The sequence below is a fragment of the Talpa occidentalis genome, unplaced genomic scaffold, assembly GCF_014898055.3.
Source record: "Talpa occidentalis isolate TD23 unplaced genomic scaffold, MPIMG_talOcc4v2.1 talOcc4.5, whole genome shotgun sequence".
NCBI classification, from domain to species: Eukaryota; Metazoa; Chordata; class Mammalia; order Eulipotyphla; family Talpidae; genus Talpa; species Talpa occidentalis.
The window spans coordinates 64,453,658-64,480,627 of NW_023604861.1; the positions used below are offsets into that span (position 1 = coordinate 64,453,658).

Sequence of the window (26,970 nt, forward strand, 5' to 3'; positions counted from 1 at the left end):
ATTACTTAATAAACTGAATTTTTTTAACAGCATGACTCATCACAAATAGTAATGTTCAAAGACTAGTTTATTAATATGTTTTCCAGATATAAATACAAAGTTCTATTTTGCACAGGGTGAGAATCTCTTAGGAAACTTTCTGATTGCTTTATATTTTTATTTTTATTTTTTTTAAAGCTGTGTTATTTTTTAGTTCTTCATGCTTTGGAAGTAACAGTTGAAGAGAGGTGAGGAAAGTTTGTGAAAATTGTGATCGGTGATTAGCTGCCACCTGCCTGAGGTGTCTTCTGAGAGGAACTAACCTCTTTGTGGTGCTAGAGCAAGGTCACTGGATTAAAAAAAGAACAGGTAACCATCTTATTCCTTGTCTGAAAAGTTCTGTTTTAAAATTAATACATGCAGAATGCTCAGCGGAAGATGAACTGCTGTTTAAAGGAAGTTTCTAATTTTCTCCTCAGAAACAAGTAAAGTAGACTATGTCCTCTTTCAAGCTGCTACAGCCATAATGGAAGCAGTTGTCCGAGAGTGGATTCTCTTGGAAAAAGGTAGCATCGAGTCACTGCGAACATTCCTTTTAACCTATGTCTTACAAAGACCTAAGTAAGTACACAGAGGAGTTACTGCTAAAATACTATTGCTGAGCTTATCCATTTTTAGCTTTTTGATTTGTGTTTTTTCCTTTATGTTTTAATGATGCAAAGTTATAGTTAGGCTCTGTGTGGGGCTCATATTTTAAAAACTCATACACATGTATTATAGGTTGTATTGGTACTTAATGAAAGACTACATTTTATTTAAGTTTATGATACTAAGTTTTGCTTCTTTGAGAAGATTTTTAGTAAATATTAAGTTGCTTTTGTTATTGTTGAGTACTGAAAATACTGATTATAAGTAAAAGTTGATCTTTGACTCAGTTGAAAATCCCTTATATTCTCTTGGTGTTTGGTAAGTATTAGAAGGTATAGGTGAGTATTCCAGTAAGGAGTGATCAGGGATTTCATGAACCATTAAATAAGTAAATATTATGTATATATGCACATAGTAGTGTGTATTAAAAGACTATAGAAGAAAAAATACTATTTTTTTTTTAATAGTCTCCTTTGGAGAGGGAATCACAGTGAAAGTGACTTTTTAAAAAATATTATACTCATTGTAGTATTTAAACTATTTTTTAAGATTTATTTATTTATACAAGAACTGGGGTACAGTCAGTGGCACAGGAGGGTGAGAGAATTCATCAGGGACAGCGGGGAGCAGAACAGTCAGATGGACCAAAGACACTGCTGAGGGGAGCAGCGGGCGAGGCAAGAGAGGTCTGCCACTCCATGTGTGTTTCTCCCCGGCTGGCAGGTAATCGAACCGGTGCTGCAGAGGCTGTGGGCAGCTTCAAAGTGCAGTGCTCAACCCACTGCGCCACCGGGAGGCCTTATTTAAACAATTTAAAGACTGTATTTGTAGTTTCTTTGATTTTCTTTTTTTAATATGAGAAAAATTAATTAAAACTTTTGGGGGGCCTCCCCAGCGCTTGAGCGCTGGGCTACGAAGCTGCCCGCAGCCTCTGCAGCGCCAGTTCAATCCCCGGCCACCAGATGAGGGTCCCACATGGCAGGCAGACCTCTCCTGCCGCCCGCTGCTCCCCTCAGCAGTGTACTTTGGTCCTTCTGCCTGTTCTGCTCCCCGCTCTGGTTCTGGTGAATTCTCTCACCCTCCCGCGCTTCTGACTGTACCCAGTGCTTGTATAAATAAATAAATAAATCTTTAAAAAATAAATAAAACTTTTGGGGTAGAAATTCACGGATGACTTATATATGTATTTTAAAAGTCCCCAAATACCAAGTCTTATTTAAGAACATGCAGTGCACATTGTATGTGCTGTTTTTATGTGAAGATTTTTGTATAGGTGTTCATTTCCAAATTCAATGAAGAAAATGATGTTTATGTAATCGGGAATGCTTATAATTAGGAATGTCAATTGATCACCGTAAACATGCATAAAATTTTAAAAATAATTAGAGCTTACTATCATACCTTTGTTCCTCCAACTGTTCACTAGTAGTCTCTGAGTTTATAATATTTAGTAATTACTTGCATGACTTTAGCACTCAGTTAAGTGCTAACTGCTTTACTTACAGAAAAATGCATGAGGAAAAAACTATGTTTTACTTAACCTATTAGCATTACAAGTTAAATAGATAATGTGTTTTATATGTGAGTGGCTTTCCCCACCTCCTTTTAACAGAATAAGAGAAACTTGCCCTGGTTTCAAACCTTTCTTTTCTCCTTCATGCTAGTTTTATTTATTTTTTTAAATTTTAATTTGTTGCTTGATGAGGCCATTTGGGTATGATGCAAGCTTTCCCTTAAAGCTGCTCATTTATATTACCCATAGCATGGGAACCACTGAACATGGGGCTTGGTTAACTTAATGTGACAAATTTTGATTGTGTGTATATTTGTGATTTATTGTATTGAGATTATCCAAAATAATCTCAAGTATTTGGATTAGCTCAGAAACTATTTGAGTTGATTTTGAAGTTGCACATTGATATAGCTCACATATATATTTTCTTCCAAACTCTTGTTTTGAAAAAGTAAGCCAAGTGGAAAGAATAGTACAGTGAATGTGCATATTCCTTCTCTCTACTAGATGCCCAGTTAACATTTTGTCACATTTATTTCTCTCAAATATGTGTTTTCCTCTGGAACAATGTAAAAGTATGCCACAGAATCATGAAGCTCATCCTTAAATACTTTATTTAACTGTCTTCCTTAATTGCATAATCTAAATACTTGAAATAATAAGTATAGTTATATTTTCTAATATAATTCCAGTTTTGTGATTTCCCCCATTATCTGAATATGATATGTATATCCGTTCTCTCTTTTACAGGTTATTTTTTTTTCTCCATTATTATATATTTAGTTGTCATGTCTCTTTAATCTCTTTTTAATTTAGAGTAATTCTGCTCTTTGTTTTTTATGACAGCCATTTTTATGTTGTATAATGTCTTACAATATGGATCAGAGTCAAGCTGAAACTTTTGATACACTGCATAGGTCAAATACTATAGGTTATGTAGTATAGAATATTATATAATGTGAACTTCCTATACATGTACAGAATTTTTTCTTTTCTATTTTTTCCTCCTATTTTAGGAAAAAAATTTCCATGCAGCAAAAGAGGGTACACTTTTAAAAAGACAGTATAACATAGTGATTGAGAAAAGGGACTGTGAGTCCCATTTCTGCCACTTAATCTCATTATGCATTAATTTTCTGATTATTAAATAGAGTGAGTAATAGTTCTATACTTAGAAGATTGTTGTGAGGATTGTGTAATGCTTGAGAAGTTAATTCGTATAGTCTTGCATATCATAAACATTTAATAAATGTTAGCTGTTATTTTCCTTATGATTTGTAATTCTTACCAACAGACAAGTTTTATGTGTTTTATAGTAGTATTCAGCTTCACAGATTTTCTAGTGGTCTATTGTGTTGTCCCCTAGCAGTACAAAATTCCTTTTGGTCCACTGATAATTTGCACATTATAGAATGTCTGCATTTATTTGCTTGATTAATCTTCACATTTGTGGGGTTTTTTTTTTCCTTAAAGATTTATTTATTTATTTATACAAGCACTGGGTACAGTCAGAAGTGCGGGAGGGTGAGAGAATTTACCAGAGCCAGAGCGGAGAGCAGAATAGGCAGAAGGACTGAAGTACGCTGCTGAGGGGAGCAGCGGGCGGCAGAGAGGTCTGCGTGCCATGTGGGACCCTCACCCAGCGGCCGGGGATCGAACTGGCGCTGCAGAGGCTGCAGGCAGCTTTGCAGCCCAGCGCTCAACCGCTGTGCCACCAGGGGAGGCCCTTCACATTTGTGTTTTGAAGAAATTTTTTTTCACTGAAGTCTTCATATGGGGAGATATGTTCTTTCATTTGAATAAGTGTTTAAAAATACTTATGTGGCACACAGTGTACTTTGTCATGGGACAACACTAGCATTATACTTAGTGTGGCGACTGGAAGATACAATTAAACCTATTAACAGATGCCTCATGTTATGTGAGGTATGGGAAGAGCCATCATTAGTCATGAACAGTCACATTGTAGAGGAGCTGTTCACGAAATGCTTTATGGATAAAATGGCAACATAATCTTGGCAGGGAGGTGTAGAAGTTCAGAGCCCTGGAGAGCATGAGTATTGTGCCACCAACTGAAAGTAATTCAGTGCATCTGCAGTTTTGACTCTCTGTGCAAGGCATGATTTCAGAGAGGGGAGCAGGTATCTAGCTGTGGAAGTAAAATAATTTATGTCCATATAGGGACATTTTTTCAGAATAAAAGAAAGCACTATTAATAATAATATATGGACAACATGAATGTCCTAGAAAAGCCGGGATAGGTCCTACTGATTATAAGCCAGATTAAAGGATTTTAATTTATGCTAAGGTAGCATGGTGGTTTTATCCTTTCAGCATTCTGGAAGCTGGATTATAAAGGGTTATTTTCTTTTAAGATTTATTTACGCATACAAGAACTGGGGTACAAGCCAGAGGTGCGGGGGGTGAGAGAACTCACCAGAGACAGAGTGGGGAACAAAACAGGCAGACTGTCTAAGGTACACTGCTGAGGGGAGCAGCGGCAGAGACAGATTTCTTGCCGCGCCATGTTCCTAACTCCCTGACTGGTTGGGGATTGAACTTGTGCTGCAGAGGCTGCAGATAGCTTCACAGTGCTGTGCTTAGCCCCTTGCACCACCAGGGAGGCCCTAAAGGGTTATTTTCTGAATCTTTAAAAAGATTCAGATCTTTGGGCCTCCCCAGTGGCGCAGCAGTTGAGCGCTGGGTTGCGAAGCTGCCCGCAGCCTCTGCAGCACCGGTTTGATCCCCGGTCACCGGCTGAGGGTCCCACATGGCACGCAGATATCTCCTGCCACCCGCTGCTCCCCTCAGCAGTGTACTTCGTCAGTCTGCGTGCTCTGCTCTCTGCTCTGACTCTGGTGAATTCTCTCACCCTCCCACGCTTCTGACTGTACCCAGTGCTTGTATAAATAAATAAATAAATGAATCTTTAAAAAAAAAAAATTCAGATCTTTAAAAAGAAATGATTTTGAAAAGGCAGTTATGTCTCTAAGTGGCCTAATGGGCTTTGTAGAATGCCAAAACTTGAAATTTTGTGCTTCTGTCACCACACTAAAGAGCGAAACTTAGATATGAAAACAAAAAAAGGTTTTTGTAGAATTTGTATGTTTCCAAAATATATCTTTGATAGCTAGCATGTTTCCTTTACATAATAAAGGGAGTGAATTTATGGTAATAGTACTGGTTTGAGATGGTTATCAGATCAGAATTTATCTCCTAATCAGCAGGATCTTAATCTGCCCTTAGTGAACTGTCTTAGCCTACTAAACACTGAAGCAGCTAGCATTTACATAGTACTTAGTATGCACTGGGAACAGTTTTAAGAATTTTTAGTCCTTATTATCTGTGCATTGCCAGTAGAGTAAGTATACTTACCCTCAGATTTAAGTGGTGTTATTAGTAGTTTTAGGCATTTTGACAACTTTGGGAATATTTTTATATTAGATTCATGTAAACATTTTCACAATGATTTTTATGTTTTACAGCCTCCAAAAGTATGTTCGGGAACAGATTCTATTAGCAGTAGCAGTAATTGTAAAACGAGGATCATTAGATAAATCAATTGACTGCAAAAGCATTTTTCATGAAGTGAGCCAGTTGATAAGTAGTGGCAATCCTACTGTGGTAAGTACACTATTTATATTCACAGATATTTCAAGTTTTTATTTTGTATTATATAGATGCCATTATAACAGGTATTAGATGGCTACATAAAAGAACAAGTACACAGTTTAAGTAATAAAGCAATTTTCACTTGTTCATGTTTTCTTTTAGTTCTTTTTATATTTACATATTACAGTATACTTTTTAGTATATTTTAGCTGTAGTATACTTTTTCTTTTGATTCTGTTTCTTCATATTGCCATAGTTCATAATCATCAGTGTTATAAAATGTAATTTATAAAACCATAATTTTAACTACTTTTTAGACATTTTCTCCCTTTTTTTTTTTTTTGGTGGGACCCTCGCCGGTGGCCGGGGATTGAACTGGCACTGCAGAGGCTACAGGCAGCCTCGCAACCCTCCCATTTTTAATAAAAGTGAAAACGACCAGTGATAATAGAACTGTTAGAATAAAATATATTTTATGTAACAAGAATAATAAATGTTATACTAACAGTTCAAGGTACACTGTGACTTCTAGGTATTAAGGTCACTTGAATGAATTTGAGAACCACTGTTTTTGATTGAGTTACTCTGAGTAGCCTGAATTTTTTTTTCTTCCTTTTGAGAACTGGAGTTGTACGCAGACAATGTTTGTTTGCAGTCACTCTGTTAGAAGCAGGAGGAATTGAAATTGTTGTTAGTAATCCTTGATTAGAACTGACATTTAATTCATACAGAATTGGGATTGGTGATATTTGGCTGTTTGGATTCTTGCATATTAAATCTTTAATTTGGATAGTTTTTTTAATTTCCCCAGCCTCTTTTTTTTAATCACTTGAATCATATCTATGTGAGGTGATGCATCTTACAACTCTTTCTGAATAACTATTTTCAATGGGTCCTAAGTGAGTGAATGGTGTGATTTTAATCATTTATTTGATGCTTTAGGAGATGGTAGGAATTTTTAGGAGGGCTAAATATCTGCACAGTGTCTTATATCTTACTCTCATTTCTTCCTGTACATAGATGTTCATCCACCTTCCTCCTCTAGCCATCTATTTTCTACTCCTGTGGACCCTGAAACTGATAATACCATGCTCTTGGTTAAAGGAATGTTGTTTTTTTGTTATCCCCTTTGGAATTCACCAGTGGTCATGTATTTTTTTTCCTTCTCAACTTTGTTGAGGAATAATTTACACTCATTATTGCATCCATTTAAAAAGTTTGCTTTGACGAGTTGTGACAGTCATATATATATCAATGAACTACCACAGTTGAGATCACAAGCATTATCTTTATCTCAAATTTTGATTCTGTGGCTATTGTGTTCTAAGCCATGTTTATAGCAGAATTCTTCTGTGTTGATGCAAATGTTCAGTATCTACTCTCCAATGTGTAGCCACTGCACTAACCACTTGTTTCTTTTGAGCATTGAAATGTGGCCAATATCACCGAGGAACTGAAGTTTCATTTTATTTAATTTAAATTCAAATAGCCACATGTAGCTAGTGGCAGCTATATTGGACCCGTGTTGTTCTGGAGACTTTGCTAATCCGAAAGTCTAATTTCATGTGCTTTTCACTTAATTTTAATATTGAAAATTTAATGTTTATATAAAACTAACCACTTCAAAAATGTATGTTTGAATCATTACATTTATGAATTATTTCTCTTGAAGATAGCATACAAATAAGATTTCATAAAAAATTACTGAGGTCGTGAAATAAATCAGAATGAAAAAGAATATTGGATGGTTTCACTTATAGGAGGAACATAGGGCAACCATACAAGGGATCAGGAAGAAAAAAGAAAACTAGCAGGGAAACTATAAATCCAAGACATTCATCAGGGGAGGGGGAGGGAGAAGGAGCAAAATGGGAGGGAAGAGAGCACAAGGGGATATTTTGATGGTTCTCGGGTGACTTAGGTTGTGGGACTATCATGGGGATTACACCTCAGAGGAGAAATCAAACATTGTACAAAAACGAACAATAATGTAATATATATATTTATATATTTATACATATAAATAAAAATTACTGAGCTAAAAATGATTGGGAAGCTGCTTTTGGCTTATATTAATATATACACTCAATCTATTTGTAAATATGGTTTCCATTTTTGATGAAGAGCTTTGCTCTTGAGGTACTGATCATCAGTGCTACATGTATTAGTTGTATAACAGTAAACTTGTTATTTATGTAAGTTCTCATTAGCATTTGCTGCCTAGCTCATGGCTACATGCATGATTCAGTGGTTGCATCACTGATATTTGAGGGTAAGCCAGTATTGGATGTAACTAGCCAGAAATAGTAGGGCAAAGGTTCGGAACTGAAGCTGCTGCTTGAAACTAACCTAGACCCTTCTACCCTGAATCTAGTTACTTTTCGTAGTTTATATTCTGCTTAAGGACATGTTTCATTGACAAAGCTACAGTAAAGGAGTCCTGCTTATTCTTCAATGTTTAAACTTTAGTAAACTAACCAGTAATTTGGGGATCTATATACTTATGACTAATGTCTTTCCCCTTGTTAGTTTGGTGATCCCATTGTCTGTGATTTCAGCATTAAGGCAGTATTTCTGCTGCCCTCATTCCTCATAGTTAGCTTTCACACTGGATGCTGCAGACAAAGGATCAAGAGTCCCTTTCTTCTCCCAGAAGTGAACACGTACTCAGGAATTGTGTTTTCCATTTCCTTTCCCCTTGAGTAATTTGACAAAAAGTAGTCCCAGTGCAACCCTGACAAGTGAATTTTGGAGCCACTGAAATAATTAATGTTCTGAGAATGACTGGAAAAGATGTAACTGATCAGAGAAGATGTTGGTTTATTTACAGTGCTTCCACTTTGAGAATAGTGGGTAATTTAATGTCTTGATGACATACTCCAAAACAGAGACTAAATTAAAATTGAGTTGAATTTCTATTAACAGGGCTAAGAACTTTATAATAGTAGGGGATCAGAAGTGGGAAGTAGAATTTAATTTCAAGATTACTGGGTGAATTTGGTGTGATGACCACTTGTAAATATTAAACTTAAAAAATATTCTTACATTTATATGGCAAGTTAAATACCATCCTGTGGCCACTTACTGTTTGTTGTTGTCTGGCACCTTGAAATTAGCTCATTCAGCTGGTCTAAAATGTGATTACAGACAAGTGAGACATTTTATTGCAACCTCCACTCTCTTTTTCTTTCTCTCAGACTGTTAAGAATTTGTGGGAGTGGTTCACAAATTTACTTATGGTTTTATTAGTCCCAGAGACAGGAGCAGTGGGAGAGGTGTTTAAAATTTTGAAAAAAAAAAAAGTAGAATGATAAAGTGGTCAGAACACTGATAAAATATTGGCAGTGTCAGGTACAGGCAGAAAATTCCCTAACCCAACTGGATCCTTAAGACCAAGTGGGCAAACAGGTAACATCAGACAGATTAGGTGGAGAAAAGGTCAAAAGTTAACAATTACATGGATAATTTACGTAGTTGTTGATTTTAAAGACTTATGGAGCTGATCTAGGTTGTTTATCCTGCATTTTGGGACCTGCAGCACCAAAGAGAGTGGGGTGGAGGACTTTACATTTTTACCTGACATACAAGAAGGGGGTGCTTCATCCCTGCTCTGAGAGTAAAGATGAGATGGTTAGAGAAGTCATATTCACTGATAAGCCTTCAATTAGGTGAGGCTCCCTTGCAAACTGTATTCTTCTAGGTCCTTAAAGGGGAAGCAATGATTGCTTCTACAGTTAGGAAAAGGACAAAAGTTCAGGATGTGATGATTTCTTTTTGATTTGCTAAGAGTGAGGAACAGAAGCTTCTCAGGCACAAGTGATATCATTGCTCTTAGCTTAAATACTTTAATTGCCATGGCAGAAAATCTTGAGACTGTTTCGGAGAATTTTAGTGTGGTCTGATTTCAGTACCTTCAGCTAGAAACTTTATTTCTAAAGGTGATTTTAAGAGATACTTGAAAAGAAGAGGAAATTGACTAATAGTTTGCTGTAGATGAAAGAAAAGGTTAACCTCATTAATTAAATTAGGTAACTTTCTCCTTACACCTCTTTGAGAATGACAGTTCATTAGCCAGAAACTTAATATAGTTTGACTTGCACTTTTCCCTTTCTAAGAGTATTAATTTCGGGTGGTCCAACACTATGTACTAGTTTAATACACATATTTAAATAAGTTTAGAGGTAGTGTAGTTGTAGGGTAAAGAAAATGTCAGGCTTTTCTGCCCTTCCGCCATCAGGATAGATGATGGATCCTTGTCCTGAATGCATGCCTGATGGCGGGCACCTGGAATAGTGTGTGGGCATAGGTAGATGGGATTCAGCTGAGTTAAGACTGTGCTTTTAAGGGCGGCGTCACGGGGGGACGCCAGCAGCCCCAGCCAGCAGCAGCAGAACCCGAAAGAGAAGCCAAGAAGCAGCAGAACGAACGCTAGAGAGCCCAGATAGAGTGAAGACTTGCTGGGGGCTGGGAGGCCTGCCAGCCCCCCAGCCAGCACCCCTACCTGCCATATGCCTGGTGAACCCCAAATAAAACACCTGCAAAACTACTGAGGACTCTGACTCCTCCTTTACCCGGTCTGCATGGGATCAGAAAACCTGCACTGTGCCCAGTCCTGACTTTACAGTAGTGTAATACAACACTGCGATTTTGGTTTTATACTTAAGTTTAAATACCCACTCTGCCACTTATTACCTAACATGAGCAAATTGCTCAATTTATCTAGATACTGATACACTAATTTATAAAATAAATATGATAATATTCATTTCCAGGGCTGGTCAGAAGAGGAAAGACAATGTTAGGTGTCATCTCACACTCCTTTCTTATACTATTTTGGGATGTGAAATATATTAAATTATCTCTTTTCCTATCAAGCAATATTTTAAGTTTTGAAAATGAGAAGAAAGGATTTATGCTATTATTCACAGATGGAAACTAATTGTATTTAAAAACAAGGTGACCTACACATTAGCTTTGCTTTAAATGCTTTAATATTTTATAGCCTTGGGTTTTTTACAGATAGTACTATGGCAAAATACCTAATACATAAAATATTTCCTGAGGAGATTGTCTTTTTACACACAGTTGTTTTCCGTGTATTATGATGAATCCTTAGAGTAAGTATGCTTGTACAATTATTAAATAATATGTTGTTTTCACCATCTTTGAACAGGTCATTTCTCTATGGTTATAAAGGTTGCCTTGGTTGCCTCATTTCAGTTTGCAATACTGTCAGACTTACTCTGCTAATTTAAGAGGGGTAGATATGGATACTTTATTTCCTAAGGAAAATAAGAAAATTATAAGTTAACATTTAATCTATCTCATGCTTGTTTTATTTCCTTTGAAAGTGGTAAGCATAGTTAAATCACTCTTATTGCTGTTTTCATTTTGCATTTAAACCTCTTTTCTTCCTCTTTACCAGGCTAGAGTGAAGTGGGTGAGAAATTTCCTTGTCTATAGCAGTGCTGCGCCTGGATGTGATAGCTTAATCTCTCTTATCACAAGTCTCATTGATGTTTACTTAGAACAGCAGCTGGAAGTCTGCTTTATGTATGGCAACCTTTCATAAAGTTTATTCTTGGTAATAAAAGTTCCGGGGGCAAGAGCCAGGCTATTATAAGAGAATCCTCTTTCTGAACAAGGGTATTTTATTTTGTCAGCTGAAGTTAGTGTTTGAGTATTTTGTACTCGTGACAGTAAGCTGGTGAGGAAGGCAATCTATTTCTGAAGTGTTTTTTTTTTTTTTATCACTATCAAGAAATTAATGGCTTTTACTAGAAATGAGAATTCCACTATAAGACTTAAGTCACTTAAGTTGTTAACCAATATATTAACCTGTGAATTTTCAGTACCAACAAAAGAAAGTATGTATGACTATAATAACTTTGAACACTTTTACTTGTTTTATGTGTTTAAACTTTGACCTTTCAGTTGTCAACAGCTAAAAATTAGGGAACACGTCACATTCAATTTTCATCTTCCTGTGTTAATAAAGTTTCAAGCATAGAAGTTAACATTGATTCTTAGTAATCCAAATGACATTTCGAGCATCTACTTTGCACCTTAAATGATGCTTCAGTTATGGATCTCTTTTTTATTTAATAGCTTACCTTGTAATTTTAATTAGGTGGGATGTAGATGGATGAGAAAATCACAGGAGGACCAGAAAAAACAATATAGGTGGTTGTATTTTATGATAATGACAAAAGTACTGTTGACATTTTACCTTGTCTTATTCTAACCTGCTGTATTTACATACTACTTTTACATGCATTATCTAATTAGAACTTTAGGACTATCATGTGATTAGGTACTGAGACCAAGAAAGATGAAATGATTTGCCTTCATTTACTTGAAGTGGTAAATCTTAAACTGTTTGAACCCATATTTTCTGACTTATCTAAACAGTGAGATTCTTGACTTTTTGGGCTCCCAAAAGAGCCTTGTAGTTTTTTAAATTAGAATTTATTTTTGATATATTGATAGCTTAGTAAATTTTATTGTTTGATTTCTAACTTGATGAAAATAGAGTGATCAATTAAGGACTACTTGTTAGTGGTAGTCAAATTGCCAGCAGCAGTGAGGGATAGACACTAACACAAAACATGATTCAGAAAAGCTATAAAACCAACATAAATCAAAAAGCATTGGGCTATGGTGCCACTTTGTCAAAGGGTGTAAAGTCTGGTATGTTTTAGTACATGACAAGTATTCAAGTTATACCATCAAATAATAGATTCCTTAGAAATAATTCTTCTGGAGAAATTTACATGAAGTATGTTTCACTAAAAAATACTTGCTTGCTGAATTTGGAAAATTAACTGACTTTAACTTAATTCTTTAGATCTTGGATAAAGGAAACAGTACTATGTTAACCACTTATAAATCTAAGATTTGTGCTAATGGTATTTTTATACTGATCTGATCCCTGTTAATTCAATATGACAGTTTCAGCTCAAAGTTGACTAACTTTGATTTAATTAAAATTCACCAATTTTAATTATTTGAAACTTGTTTCTAACCCTCCTAAATATCAGAGTCATTGTCTCTAGTATGGAATTAATATCTTAGCCCTTCCTGTGACAGAGGTCAGAGAGAAACCACTTGAGGGTACTTGTCAGTTCAGGGGGAGTTAAGAGTACTGCATTAGGAATGACCATTGAGACCTAAAGGTCTGAAGCAAGCAGACAGCGAACCTTCTACAAGGGTAAGGAAAACAAAAAACTTGTGATTTCTCATAGGTAGGTTTGGTTTGATGTCCCCCTTCTTCCCTTTCTCTCTCTGAAGAAGGAGCTGTCCCCTTTTTTTTCTTTTTTTTAATCCAAAAGAGAAGGTTTATTATTAAAAAAAGGAAAGGACGCTTGCACAAACACAAGTGGACAGGCTGGGGAGGAGAGCTGCCAGGAGCTGTCCTCCTTATTTCTCCCTTACGATTTCATTTATGGCTTGTTTCCCTAGCTGTCTCTTTACAAAATAATGCATCTAACTTTATTTTAATAAACTATAATTAAAATTAATAATTAAATACTGAAAATGGATAGACATTGGGGTATGAGTCTTAGACTTGTGATATGTGTAATTTCTCCATGCATGAAAGTACTTGAATGTACTTGTTTTATGGGTGGATTTGAACTTTTTTATTAGTTGAAAATTTGATATGTTGGTGAGATCTCTATTGCTATAACTCTATAAAGTAATTCCATCCTCCCCACTAAAGCCTCCTTGTTCAAGAACGTTTGTGCTACAAGAGTCTTTTATTTTAAAAAATCCTTTTTTCTGACCTCAGAAATGTTCTTGACTTTGTTTGCTCCTGCCCTTTCCTTCACTTATTTTTCCATATGTTGACTACAGTCACATTCATTTATTGTTAGGAAGTTTATTAAATATAAACACACATTTAAAAAATTTTGAGTCCATGCTTCAGTTATTCATTAGAATTGTTACAAAAAATTTGAATGAGGTCACAGTTAAAAAATATGCCATTTTTGTGGTGAATATGTTAGTGCTAACAAACTCTAGCCACAAAACTTAAAAACTATAATAATAAGTTTATTTAATAAATGCTTCTGGATTCTTCTGGGTTCTTGCATAGTTTTGATTAGGTAGTGCATGAATTCTTTTTTCAAGAAATTGAGATCTGAGATACAGAAATTGATTTTAAGTTCCATCTTCTTAAACATTTAGGTATCTGTTCATAATGTTTAATTTACTGAACTGTTACTTAGAAAAGATAAATGAAAAGCTAAGACTGAAAAAATAAGATATTAAAAATTGCTTTCAGGATCATGATGGCATGTTATATAGATCATTGTGAGTTGCCTTTCTCCACTGAATTTTACTAAACTGAATTTAACACCTGCTTTCCCCACCAAAGCTTAGCTGTATTTAAAAACTATGTTCGTTGTTGATTCCAATGTTATTTAAATGTTGACATTTTGATTGTTGGCACTTTAATCATTAATCACAATTTTAAAAGACCTTTTTTTAAAAGTAGTTTTACTAAGTAAAATTGAAGGGTTTGTACTTGGTGAGTTTTTAAGATTCTTTTAAACTGTAAAATGAAGTGATTGTGTGATAAAAGTGTTTTCTCTGTAAGAGCCTCTTTAGTGCCTGCTTTCTTCTCTGTGTGTCTGGGGCCGTGCAAAGACATTAAAACTTGTGTACTTTTCTTAAAGATTTGGGAAAGGTGAAGCATTTTTATACTAAAACAAGTATATTTTTAAGTAGAATTGCGTGTGTGTGTGTGTGTGTGTGTGTGTGTGTGTTTGAACTAAACCAGGCATTTCAACAGTTCTTTTATTATTGTTGAAGGCTGCTTAATCTGTCCTCATTGTACCACCCTCCCTCTAACTCCCCAGGGAATTTACTGCTTCTGTTCTCTGTTGCTAGGATTTCCTGGTGTGAAAAAGTCTGAAAAGTTGCATATATATTAGTTATACAGTCATGCTTATTTTAGTTGAAATTAAGAGACAGATAGGAATTTAATTCATTTCTGCTTTTTTTTAAAGGAAAATTTTAGACACACAAAAATAGGCAAGTTGTATATTGGTTACTCATGTAGCCATCATTAAGCTTCAACTCATGCCACTCTTTAGGAATTTAATTTTTTGTGTATTTCCCAAGATTTGCCAAGATAAGCATCTGTAAGGTCAAGGTACTGACATCAGAAGCATTTCTGAACAAAGATGTTGCAGTTGGTGGGTGGGTAGACTCTTCAGCTGTTGTATAAGCTTGCATAAATAGTATCATCTTGACTTTAATCTTCCCCTTGTTCAGAGGTAGTGTGCATATTTCTGTTTAACCCCTGGAAATTTGCCAAATTAATTTGTATCCATCCTTGGCACCTTCACTCTAAATGTTACATGAATAAAAGCAGTAAATCGATATTAGCAGTCTATTGAATAGAGCCATTGAGAAGGAAAATCATTATCTTCCTTAAAAATTTTTTGTGTATTACCTGGTTAATATTTTGAAAACTATAAAATCTGTGTCACTTTTTATCTTTTTGGGAATACAGATATCAGAATATAAAATGAGAGAGACCTAGATTCAAACCTCACTCCAAATCTCACTTCTTTTTTTTTTTAAATTTATTTATTTATGCATACAAGAACTGGGGTACAGGCCAGAGGTGTGGGGGGTGAGAGGACTCACCAGAGACAGTGGGGGACAGAACAGGCAGACTGACTGAAATACACTGCTGAGGGAAGCAGAGGGGAGACAGGAGAGGTCTGCCGCGCCATGTGGGTTTCTCCCTGGCTGGCCGGGGATTGAACTCATGCTGCAGAGGCTATGAATTGCTTCATAGTGCAGTGCCTAACCCCTTGTGCCACCAGGGAGGCCCTCACTTCCTTTTTTAATATAAAAAGGACATAGCAATCATTGTTTGAGTTAGGTAATACATTCAAAATTAATTATCTTAAAATATCGTTTGCACTGTATTATGTATGAGTTCAAGTCTTAAATGGATTTTTCTCAACTGGAGTTGAGAAAGTACTATTACTTTATTATTTAGAAAGGAAAACTAATAACCTAATATTTGCCATATGTAATTTTTGACTGGTAGGTATAAGATCTAAAGATGTAGTAGAAGAGCTAATAGAAAGTATTTATGTTTGAACAAATGTTCTGTTGAAGCAAAACACTGGAAAAAGTGCCTCACTATTATTTCTTATCAAATAATTACAGCAAACTCTGGCCTGTTCTATCCTAACTGCACTATTGAGTGAATTCTCAAGTTCAAGCAAAACTAGTAACATTGGACTAAGTATGGAATTCCATGGTAACTGCAAACGAATTTTTCAGGTATGTTTCCCTTATATTTTAATTATTAGATTGTTCATTTTTTACTCAATCTGTTCCTAATGGAGTAAGAATACTTTATCTAGTTGAATGGTAACCAGTACTTGAGGATTTGTGGTGTGATTGCAAGGATACAGTAAAGTGATAGATTTGGTGAACATAGTTGACAATTTAGAATACTTGTTTGATATTAGTCTAAATAAAACAAAAAGAAAATGCTTCTGTGAAGATCCTAAGTTTATTGTTTTGCTCTGTGTTTAGATGTAACCAGTTCAAATGGTGGGACTCTGTCGGCCTTAAAAATAGGCCTGGCAGAATGCCAAAGAGCGCTGTGTATTTAAAATGTTATTGCAGATGGTGTGGCCTCTTTGTCGCCTATGTATTGTTTGGCTCTGAAGTAGAGTTATGTGAACAAGTTGGCTTCAGTCTGAGGGCTCTGCACTATAGCAGCTGGCCCCTTCCAGCTTGGAGTGGTTGTCAAAGACTGACTTCTCTACAGCGTTTTATGTATATTATAGTATATGTGGCCAGATTGTTGTCTTTTGAAAGCATACTGTGATGAAAAATACGAGCAGAGCAGAACAGAAAATGTAAAGTTCTTAAGGAAATAGTGTTTTCCTTTGGAAATGTTAAGGTTTTTATTAAATTGTGTTGTTCTTCTACAAGGGACTATATTTTGAATAAGCTTTTGATATAAAAATATGTGTAACATATACTATAGGAAGAAGACCTTCGTCAAATCTTCATGTTAACTGTTGAAGTTCTGCAAGAGTTCAGCAGGCGCGAAAACCTCAATGCTCAAATGTCTTCTGTATTTCAGCGTTATCTTGCACTTGCCAATCAAGTCTTGAGCTGGAACTTTCTTCCTCCAAATTATATCCTTTTAACAACTGAATAATTTTTTGTGATAATTTTCCTAGGTGATATAATTATGACTGGAGCACTTTATCATCAGTCATAATTAAGGTTTATAAATAATTTTTCTCACCCCATGTAGGTTTGTAAAAACATGTTGGAAAAATAAGTCTTTTTAGAAACAATTTTCTTTTATAATTCCTCAATGCAGTGGACTACTAGAACATTTTAAATTTTATTTACAACTCTGTGCAGAATGGTTGAATAAATTGGAAACATTTGGTAGATGATGGGACTGTTGCTACAGAATAGTATTCTTGAGGTAAAGGGAAAAGACAGGAAGTGCATTTTATCAGGAAACTGATTCTCTTTGTAACGTGATTTAGATTGAATTTTGAGCTGACATTCTTTAAAGCTAGTTTGGACTTTTCTGGTTTGGTTTTTGTGAATGATATTGTTTAAGTGTAGATGGTAAGCTTATCCTTTGATAAGTTTATTCTTTGAAGGCCTTTTCCAATATAAAAATATGGTAATATCATTTGTGGCAGATTATTTTAGTAATATAAAACAATTTAAATAGGTTATATTATCTGTTTTTTTATCAGGTACTAAAGTTGGGATATATAATTATATTTTAGAAAGTTATTTCATAAAGTTTGTGTTTTGCTACATTTGCTGATTGAAAGGAATAATAAATAGTATATAGATACTCATTTGTATCATTGTTGAGTCCAACAAATCTAGATTCAAGTCTCAGTTCATCTTAGGTAAGTTATTTATCTGAGGTCTTAGTTTATGCCAAAAGTATTATGGGCAGGTGTGGATTGTTGAGTTAATTAAATGAAACAATACATTTAAAACACTTAAGAATTAACCACTATTTATTGTGCTCTTACTGGTCTATTTGAATAGAGCAGTTCATCAGCTAGCTATCTTTATTATCTTCTTCTTGATCTAATATATTCCTTATGGTATAGGATACTGTAGGAAATTTAACCTGTTCTCGATGTCTTTAATCCATCCTTTCTTGGGACAAAAAGGGTTAAATATCTATTTAGGAGACAAAGATAATAAGAAAATGAATCATGTCAAAAAAGTAAGGTGAAACATTTCTCTTTCAACAGAGGAAAGAGCTACTACATTCATATACAAAGAAATTAGCTAATTATTTATGGCTAGTGAAATTGTGGGATTTTAAAGGACCAAGTGGGGTGTAACTTTTTCTTCTATTTTCAAGCTAATATATATTTTTTAAATATTTTATTTTATATAATTCTTACATCATTTTTCATTTTTGCACAATGTATACATTTTCATTTTGGTTATATTCCCCATACAATTGCACCTCCCCTTACTTTGATCTTAATCATTCCTCTCCCCGCCCCCCTAGTGTGTCTCTGGTTTATAGTTGCTTGTTGATTTTGATTTTTACTTTGTATTGATTAGACTTTTTCCTGGTCCCTTATTTAGGTTTTCTAAATTCCTACTATGAGTGAGACCATCCAGTATTTTTCTTTTTCTTTCTGACTTACTTCGCTGAGCATGATTCCTTCTAGCTCCATCCATGTTGCTGCAAACTGCATGTGTTTATCTTTTTTGATTGCTGAGTAATATTCCACTGTGTATATGTACCACATCTTCTTGATCCAGTCATCTATTTTTGGGCATTTGGGTTGTTTCCATAGCTTAGCTATTGTAAATAGTGCTGCTATAAACACAGGGGTTCAGGCTAATATATTAATGTAATAGAAAATTAACTGTACAAAATGCTGGATAGGAAAGTGAGTCTCTGACTCAAAACCTAAGTTCTCCAGTTTTCTTTCCTAAAGGAACCATGATCAGTTGTTGCTTTGTGGTGCAAAGCTAACATGAAGTTAATCAATAGTCTCTAATCATCTTCTCCTAACAATCAGTTTTATATTTTCAATATATTATTTTGGTTGTTAAGAGGCAAGAATTTCTTATGTGTACATTAAAATAATTTCCCCATTGAATGTCACAATATAATTTTGCTCTAGTCTTTGTTAATTAAAAAAAAAAAAGTCACAAAACTCTCTGTTTTAGAGAAAATGTAGTTGGCTGAAGAGTGACTGTTTCATAAAAGGAAACAGTTCTCTAGGAATTTAGAAACAAAGTTTGTTTGAAGATACATTAAGTATTTTACAAACATTTTAAATATTTGTTAAATATTATAAAGATTTCAAGAAAGCTTTGGAAAACCTGTCATAGAAAAACAATAATCACTACTACCCTGTTGCCAAAGGAAATAATTCCTTGTTTAAAGAAAAGTAGATTTTAATCTTTCTTGCTTATATTCTACTTTAAGAATTACAAGTTGGGCCTCCCCGGTGGCGCAGCAGTTAAGCGCTGGGTTGCGAAGCTGCCCGCAGCCTCTGCAGCGCCGGTTCGATCCCTGGCCGCTGGGTGAGGGTCCCACATGGCGCGCAGACCTCTCCTGCCGCCTGCTGCTCCCCTCAGCAGTGTACTTCATCAGTCTGCCTGTTCTGCTCTCCGCTCTGGCTCTGGTGAATTCTCTCATCCTCCCGCGCTTCTGACTGTACTCAGTGCTTGTATAAATAAATAAATAAATATTTAAAAAAAAAAAAAGAATTACAAGTGATTTCCTATGTGACTTTTGATGTTTGTTGGCTAACTGAACTACATAGTTAAGTAGTCCTTTCTTTAAGTGGATTAGCTTTAAGTGTAGGAAGAAAAAAAACATGGCAATGAATTAAAGTTGCATTTTTTGTGGTTAAAGAAATTAGTTCCAAGGAATCCAATTTGTTAATTAATGAGAAATCTGTCATTTCATCAGTGGGGAGAAAATCTAATAATTTTGTACTTTAGACAGGATCTAATGATCAAACTTAACATATTTAATATGTTTTAAGTTTATGGTTTTTTGAAATATGATTTATCTTTTAGGATAAGCAGATGAACAGCAAGTAGATCTTGTAAAATGTGTTGTATATTTTGTATCAAATATATTTGATCATTTAGAGTGGCATTATGTTAAATAAGATTATGTTAAATTATCGTTATCCATCCCTATTCATAATTTTTGTAATCTACTTTCCTTTTTTGTATCTCTGTATTTGTTGTAATTTTAACATTCAGAAATACTGTAATTCAAAGAATTGCCATATGCCCCTTATGAAGATTCATCAATTGTTGACATTTTGTCTGCTTTTTTTTACTTCTGTTCACACATACATGTACATATGTACATGTTTGTGTACATGCATGTAGATACTTAAGCACATTTTCATCTCAACCATTTGGGAGCATTTGTCCACATTACATCCATTTACCCTTGAATACTTCGTGTATGTTTTTCTGTATGTTTTCCTGTGATGAAGAGTTTTAATGTTGCACTGTGGTTCTTATAGGAGAATGTCTTACAAAACTATAGTACAGTTTTAAAAATCAAGAAGTTTAGTGTTAATACATGCTATCATCTGATCTACAGCCCATATTCAAATTTTGTCATTAGTCTCAATATCTTTATAGCTATTTTTAATGCTTTGTATTTAGTTGTCCTTGATCTGGAGCAGTCCTTTAGTTTTCTTTCATAGACTTGACATATTTGAAGTGTATAGGTTAATAACTTTTAGAAATGTGCTTAAATTTGTGTCTTTCTAATGTTTCATCGTGATTAGATTCATATTTTTTGTTTACATTTTTTTTTAATAGAGGCATGATTTATTTGTTTGTTTGTTTGTTTGTTTGTTTTGTTTTGTTTATACATGTACTGGGTACAGTCAGAAGCGCGGGAGGGTGAGAGAATTCACCAGATCCAGAGCAGGGAGCAGAGCAGGCAGAAGGACCGAAGTACACTGCTGAGGGGAGCAGCGGGCGGCAGGAGCGGTCTGCGCGCCATGTGGGACCCTCCTCCGGTGGCCGGGGAGCAGCCAGGGATCGAACCGGGGCCGCAGAGGCTGTGGGCAGCTTCGCAACCCAGTGCTCAACTGCTGCGCCACCGGGGAGGCCCAGATTCAGATTTTTTTTGTAGTAATACTATAGCAGTGATATTGTAATTTTGTAGTAATACTGTAGCAGTCCCTTTCAGTACTTTGTGGCAGGGAACACAGTATGTCATTTTACCATTTGGGGTGATAAAGTATTCCGAAGCTTGAATCACTTGATTATGGTGGTTCCTGACATTTCCCCAAAACCTTCCCTTTCCTTTTATAATTAATAATTTGCCATGTTATACTTACAGACTATATAAATATTCTTTCTCCTAAATGTTTCACTGATTAGCTCTAGCTTGCATTGGTGATTCTTGCCTGGATCAGTTGTTACAATAGTTGTAAGATAGCAAACCTTTTGCATTTATTTGGCAGCATTTTCCCATTAGGAAGTTTTCTTACTTATTTATTCATTCTTCTATTTGCATCAGTATTACTCACAGGTTCTTATTCTTTGGAATGGATTGTTATCTGTTCCTATCATTCATTATTTTGATGCCCACATTGTTCCAGCTTTGATGTCTGCCAGTGACCTCTCTGTCCTTTTGATTTGTCCTACTATTAAGTTTCTACTGAAATGACTTAGGCTTAAAGTTTTAGGGGTGAATAATTTTAGATGTTGCTGACTAAAATAAAAGACAAAGGATTTATTAGATAATCAAAGTGAGGATTTCCACCACCATGCAGTCAGATGGAATTTAATCTGTGAGAACTGTTCAGACAATCACAAATTGAATGTATATAGATAGGAACAATGAGTCATTGACATCAAAATGTAATTATTTTGTGGGGCAGGGGAGGGTTTCTGTTTTCCTTCTGTAGGCTTAGATCTTTCCATTTCCTCATTGATCTTGACCAAAAAATATGTTTATGATATCTATGTGAAGAGGAGGACAGTGCTGGGGTTTAACCACTTCTCTACTACTAAAGTATGCACTGGAGATACAGGACTGGGTTTCCATTACTTGTCTTTTTTTTTTTTTTTTTTTTTTTTTAAAGATTTATTTATTTATGACTACAAAAACTGGGGTACAGGCCAGAGATGTAACTTTGGTTTTTATTGGGTGTTGAAAGGCTAGTTTACCTGAAGGTAGTAGATTTTTGCATAGGCTACTTCACAGAATAAGATTGAGTCTGTTCTGACTTCAGGTTTATGAGGATGGTTTATTTATAAAATGTTCTTAATGTTCTATGATGAATCCATTCTAATTATTTTAAAATTTTACTTGACATGTATAGAACTTTAAATTGAGCTCTCTTAAAGAAAATCTATGTACTGAAGCACTGTATCTGTGATTTTGCTGAAGATAGTTTTCATTGCAGTGATAATTGGCTAGTCTTTATAATAGCTTTAATTTTTATTTTTTGAAATGTAATTGTTATATTTAAAAATTAAATTAAATTTTTATTTATTTTACCTAAATAATTGCGATCTCTGTTAATATGTAACTCAGTTGCCCTAACAGCTTTTCTTAATTTGAAATACAAAAGCGTAATGGAAAGAGATATTGTTCATAAAACTCAGTGGTCTGTAATGTTAAATGTACATATTCAGCCCAGCAATTTTATATGTTGTATGTGTTAGGCATTATTTCTTGGGAAATGAAAGGATGCAAATACAGACCAAAATGTGCATTTGATTGCCTACATGGAAATTTTGAGATGAAACTATTGAAGCTTTTAGAAATTTCTCAGAAATTTATGTAAAATATGACTATAAAAATGTTATGGGGAGGGCCTCCCCTGGTGGTGCAGGCGGTTGAGCGCCGCACTGTGAGGCTGTCTGCAGCCTCTACAGCGCGGGTTCGATCCCGGCCGGCTGGCGAGGGTCCCACATGGCTGGGCAGACCTCTCCTGTCTGGCCCGCTGCTCCCCTCAGCAGTGTATTTCATCAGTCCGCCTGTCCTGTTCCCCACTCTGTCTCTGGTGAGTCCTCTCACCCTATCGCGTAAAAAAAAAAGTTATTGGGGATACCAATTGAGACTAGCACAACAGTGGAACAAGGATGTACAAAGAGTAGTTCTGATAAAAGAAATTTGAGTTTTAATGCTGTCATATTTATTGACTTGTTTTGTTATGATCTTAGATCAAAAATCTATACGCAGGGGCCTCCCCAATGGTGCAGCAGGTTGAGCACAGTGCTGTGAAGCTGTCTACAGCCTCTGTAGCATGGGTTTGATTCCCAACCCACCAGGGAGATTCCCATATGGCGCAGCAGACCTCTCCTTTCACACCCACTGCTCCCCTCTGCAGTGCTTTCTGTCTGCCTGCCTGTTCTGCTCCCCACTCTGTCTCTGGTGAATCCTCTCACCCTCCCATGCCTCTGGCCTGTACCCCAGCTAGTGTATAAATAAAAAATACTAAAAAAAAAATCTATATGCATACAAAGTTACACTAAAGTAATGTAATTCTCCAACAGTCGTTCTCAGTAGGGGGTGATACTGTACACTTGAGATATTTGGCACTCTGGAGACATTTTAGTTGTCACAAGTAGTGAAGTGCTACTGGCAACTAGTGGGTACATACCAGAGAAACTGCTAAACATCCCACAGTGCACAACAAGCAGTTATCCTACCGAAAGTGTCAGTAGTCATTCACACAAAAATTTGTATATGAATGCATATAACACTATTATTCTTAATAGGCAAAAAGTAGAAGTGACCTGAGTATCCATCAATTGATGAATGGGTAAATGTGTTTTACCCATATTACAGAATATTGTTAATAAAAAAGGAATAGTAGTACTGATATATACTATAATGTGGATAACATTTAAATGAAAGAAGCCATTTACATAAGACCACATATTATGTGACTCCATGTACATGAAATGTTCAGAGTAAGGAAATCTGTGGATAGTGGTTAGGGCCAGGGTAGTTGGAGGGAAAAAGGAGGTGAAAACAGGGCCTCCCTGGGGTTAAGTCTCAGCACTATGAAGCTATAGGCAGCCTCTACAGCAAGAATTCAAACATGGCATAGCAGATCTCTCCTGTCTTGCCTGCTGCTCCCCTCAACAGAGTATCTCAGTAGATCCTCCTGTTCTGCACCCTAGTCTGTCTCTGATGAATCCTCTCAGTCTCTGGCACTTCTCGCCTACACCCCAGCTCTTGTATGTATAAATAAAATAAATCATTAAAAAAAAAAGGAGGTGAAAATATAAGTATGTGGTCTTTTGGAGGTGATAAAAATGTTCTGAAATTACATTGTGATGGCTGTGTAATTATGAACCATTGAGTTGTTTGTATATTCCCATGAGTAAATTGTATAGTATGTGGATTAAGTCTCAACAAAAGCTTTAAAATATTACTCATATCTAGGGTTAGAAGTATTGCCAATTAGCCAATTACCCACTGTCGATAGGATGTTATGTTATGGAGGGAAATTAGGGGTGAAGATAAAGCTTTGAGAAATAATCCAATGTTAGGACCATTGAAGTCAGGGATAGGAAAAGTCATTCAAAGAGAAGAGTACCAATGTTAAGACTTTTAAGAAAGTGAGAACCAGGAAGAAGCAAAAGAGATTAAAGCAGGACACTTCAGGTAAGCAGAGGGGAGAACCAGATAGGACTCTTTGGTAAGCAAAGATAAATGAGTGTCAAATAGAAAAAGGCGTGGACATAGTCTATTGCATGTAGCATATAGATTGAAAATAAGCCTTTAGTTATAAATTGGAACATATATAATCATATTGAGATCTATTTAAGCAAGTGAATTTTGGTTTATTAATATATAAATTGAATTACTTATTTCCTTTCTATACGTTTCAGTTTTGACAGGATTTTTTGTGTGTATCAGGAAGCTGTGCTTTACATTTTTTTTTTTAAGGATTTATTTATGCATACAAGAACTGGAGGGCCTCCTCTGGTGGCGCAGCGGGTGAGTGCTGGTTTGCGAGGCTGCCCGCAGCCTCTATAGCACTAGTTCGATCCCCGGCCACCGGCAAGGGTCCCACAAAAACAAAGAACAAAAAACAAAAAACTGGAGTACAGGCTATAGTAGAGTTGTGGGGGGTGAGAGGATTCTCCACAGACAAAGTGGGGAACAGAATAGGCAGATTGACTGAAATACACTCCTGAGGGGAGCAGCAGGTGAGAGGAGATGTCTGCTGTGCCATGTGGGTAGCTCCCTGGCCGGGGATTGAACTTGTGTTGCAGTGGCTGCGGATACCTTCGTAGGTTGCGTCTTAACCCCTCACGCCACCAGGGAGGCCCAGGAAGCTGTGCTCTAGATTTAACAGTAAGAGCATGTGGGTTTAGTTCTTTCATGAATTAAGTTACATTTAGCCATTGGTAGAACTATACTTCCTACCTTGGTCGGTGTCTTTAGCGATTTTGGTCGTTATTTGCAGGGGACGAAAGAGTCTGTGTGACTCTATTATCATTAATGCAACATCTTTGTTCTACTGATAGTAGGCTGGTAGCACAATCTTTTTACATAAAGCTTGCATAACTGCTCGTCCTAAAAGTTCTTGTGGGAGATCCCAGGGATCAGTATCTACACCTAAGTTCAGTGACAGCCTGAGTCTGGTTTTTAAATTGCATGGAAGAGGGAACTATGCCTTTTCTTTTCACATCTGTTTTGGTTACTAGACAGTAAATAACCAACCTATTGGAATGTAATATAGAAGAGAGCTTGATAGCTGTAAGTTCATTGATCTAACTACCAAAAACAGTCATCTATATCTAAATGTGTAACATTGAACTGAATGGAATGTAATGGAAGTATAGTCTAGTTGGAGAAACCATTATTTAATGTAGCCTTTTAAAAATCACTTAGGACAGGGCCTCCCCGGTGGCGCAGCAGTTGATTGCTGGGTTGCGAAGCTGCCCATAGCCTCTGCAGCGCAGGTTTGATCCCAGCCGGCTGGCAAGAATCCCACACAACGAAGCAGACCTCTCCTGCCACCCGCTGCTCCCCTCAGCAGTGTACCTCGGTCCTTCTGCCTGCTCTGCTCTCCCCTCTGGCTCTGGTGAATTCTCTCACCCTCCCGCGCTTCTGACTGTACCCAGTGCTTGTATTAATAAATAAATCTTTAAAAAAAATCACTTAGGACAGTAAATATTCATCATTCTGCATCTAATTTGCTTCACAAAGCAGAAGTGGTGAGTTGGCATTTGCAGAAGACTTGGATTAAGATTTAAACTCATTTTGCAAGTTGATTCATTTTGTCTTTTCATTAAAATAATGATTATTAATTGATAATTCATGTTCAAATATTTACATTTGGCATTGATAAACAAAAGGCACATGTAAATAGCATAAAACTTAAGGTTCAAAAATACTGTATTTTTACTTTTTTAAAAAATAGACATTGTGCCATATAGGACACATATTTTATGTGGTTTTTTTTTTTTTAAGATTTATTTATTTACTTATCCATAGAAGAACTGGGGTATAGGCCAGAGGTGCTGAGGAGTGAGAGGATTCAGCAGAGACAGAGTGGAGAGCAGAACAGGCAGATCTACTGAAATACACTGCTTGAGGGAGCAGCAGGCGAGACTGGAGAGGTCTGCTGCACCATATGGGTCAGCTCCCTGGCTGGGGATGGAACTCTGGTCACAGAGGTGATAGCGCTGAGACCTAACCCCTAGGCCACTAGGGAGGCCCCTAGGTCACATATTTTAAATGTACAATTAAGGGAGTTTGTTCAGAGTCATGTAACCCTCACCTCAATCAATTTTAGGGAATATCACCCCCCAAAAGAACTCCAAACTCTTCAGTAGTTACTCCTCCCACTCTTAACTTACCCACCCCTACACAATGACAACTACTAATTCACTTTTAACTCTTTAGATTTGTCTGTTCTGGACATTTTATTTAAATGAAGTTATACAATATGTGGGGTCTTTTCAGTTCTTCACTTGGCATACTTTCAGTGTTTATTCATGTTGTAGCTTACATCAGCACTTCATTCTTTTTTATTGCAAATTATTCCATTCTATGGGCATACCACATTTTTTTTCTCTGTTCATTTGCTGATAGTTGGTGGTCATTTGAATTTTCCCATTTTTTGAAAAATTGGTAAGTGTTCAATATAGAATAATACTGTGGACATTTGTTTACAAGTTTTTGGGTAAATGAATGTTTC

At 35.9% G+C, this 26,970-nt stretch overlaps 1 protein-coding gene across 2 annotated transcripts in view; it reads left to right on the top strand.

Moving 5' to 3' along the window:
• The window catches only part of XPO4 (exportin 4), a 116,338-nt gene that overhangs the window by 24,744 nt on the left and 64,624 nt on the right, over window positions 1-26,970 (top strand). Inside the window, exons 2-6 of one of the 2 annotated variants that reach the window (XM_037527355.2) lie at window positions 194-348; window positions 459-600; window positions 5,626-5,764; window positions 15,944-16,060; window positions 16,779-16,932. In XM_037527355.2, the coding sequence (XP_037383252.1) occupies window positions 506-600; window positions 5,626-5,764; window positions 15,944-16,060; window positions 16,779-16,932 (505 nt within the window). In that variant the 5' untranslated portion in view covers window positions 194-348; window positions 459-505. The remainder of the gene's footprint in view (window positions 1-193; window positions 349-458; window positions 601-5,625; window positions 5,765-15,943; window positions 16,061-16,778; window positions 16,933-26,970) is intronic. The other variant, XM_037527353.2, reaches the window with a different exon arrangement.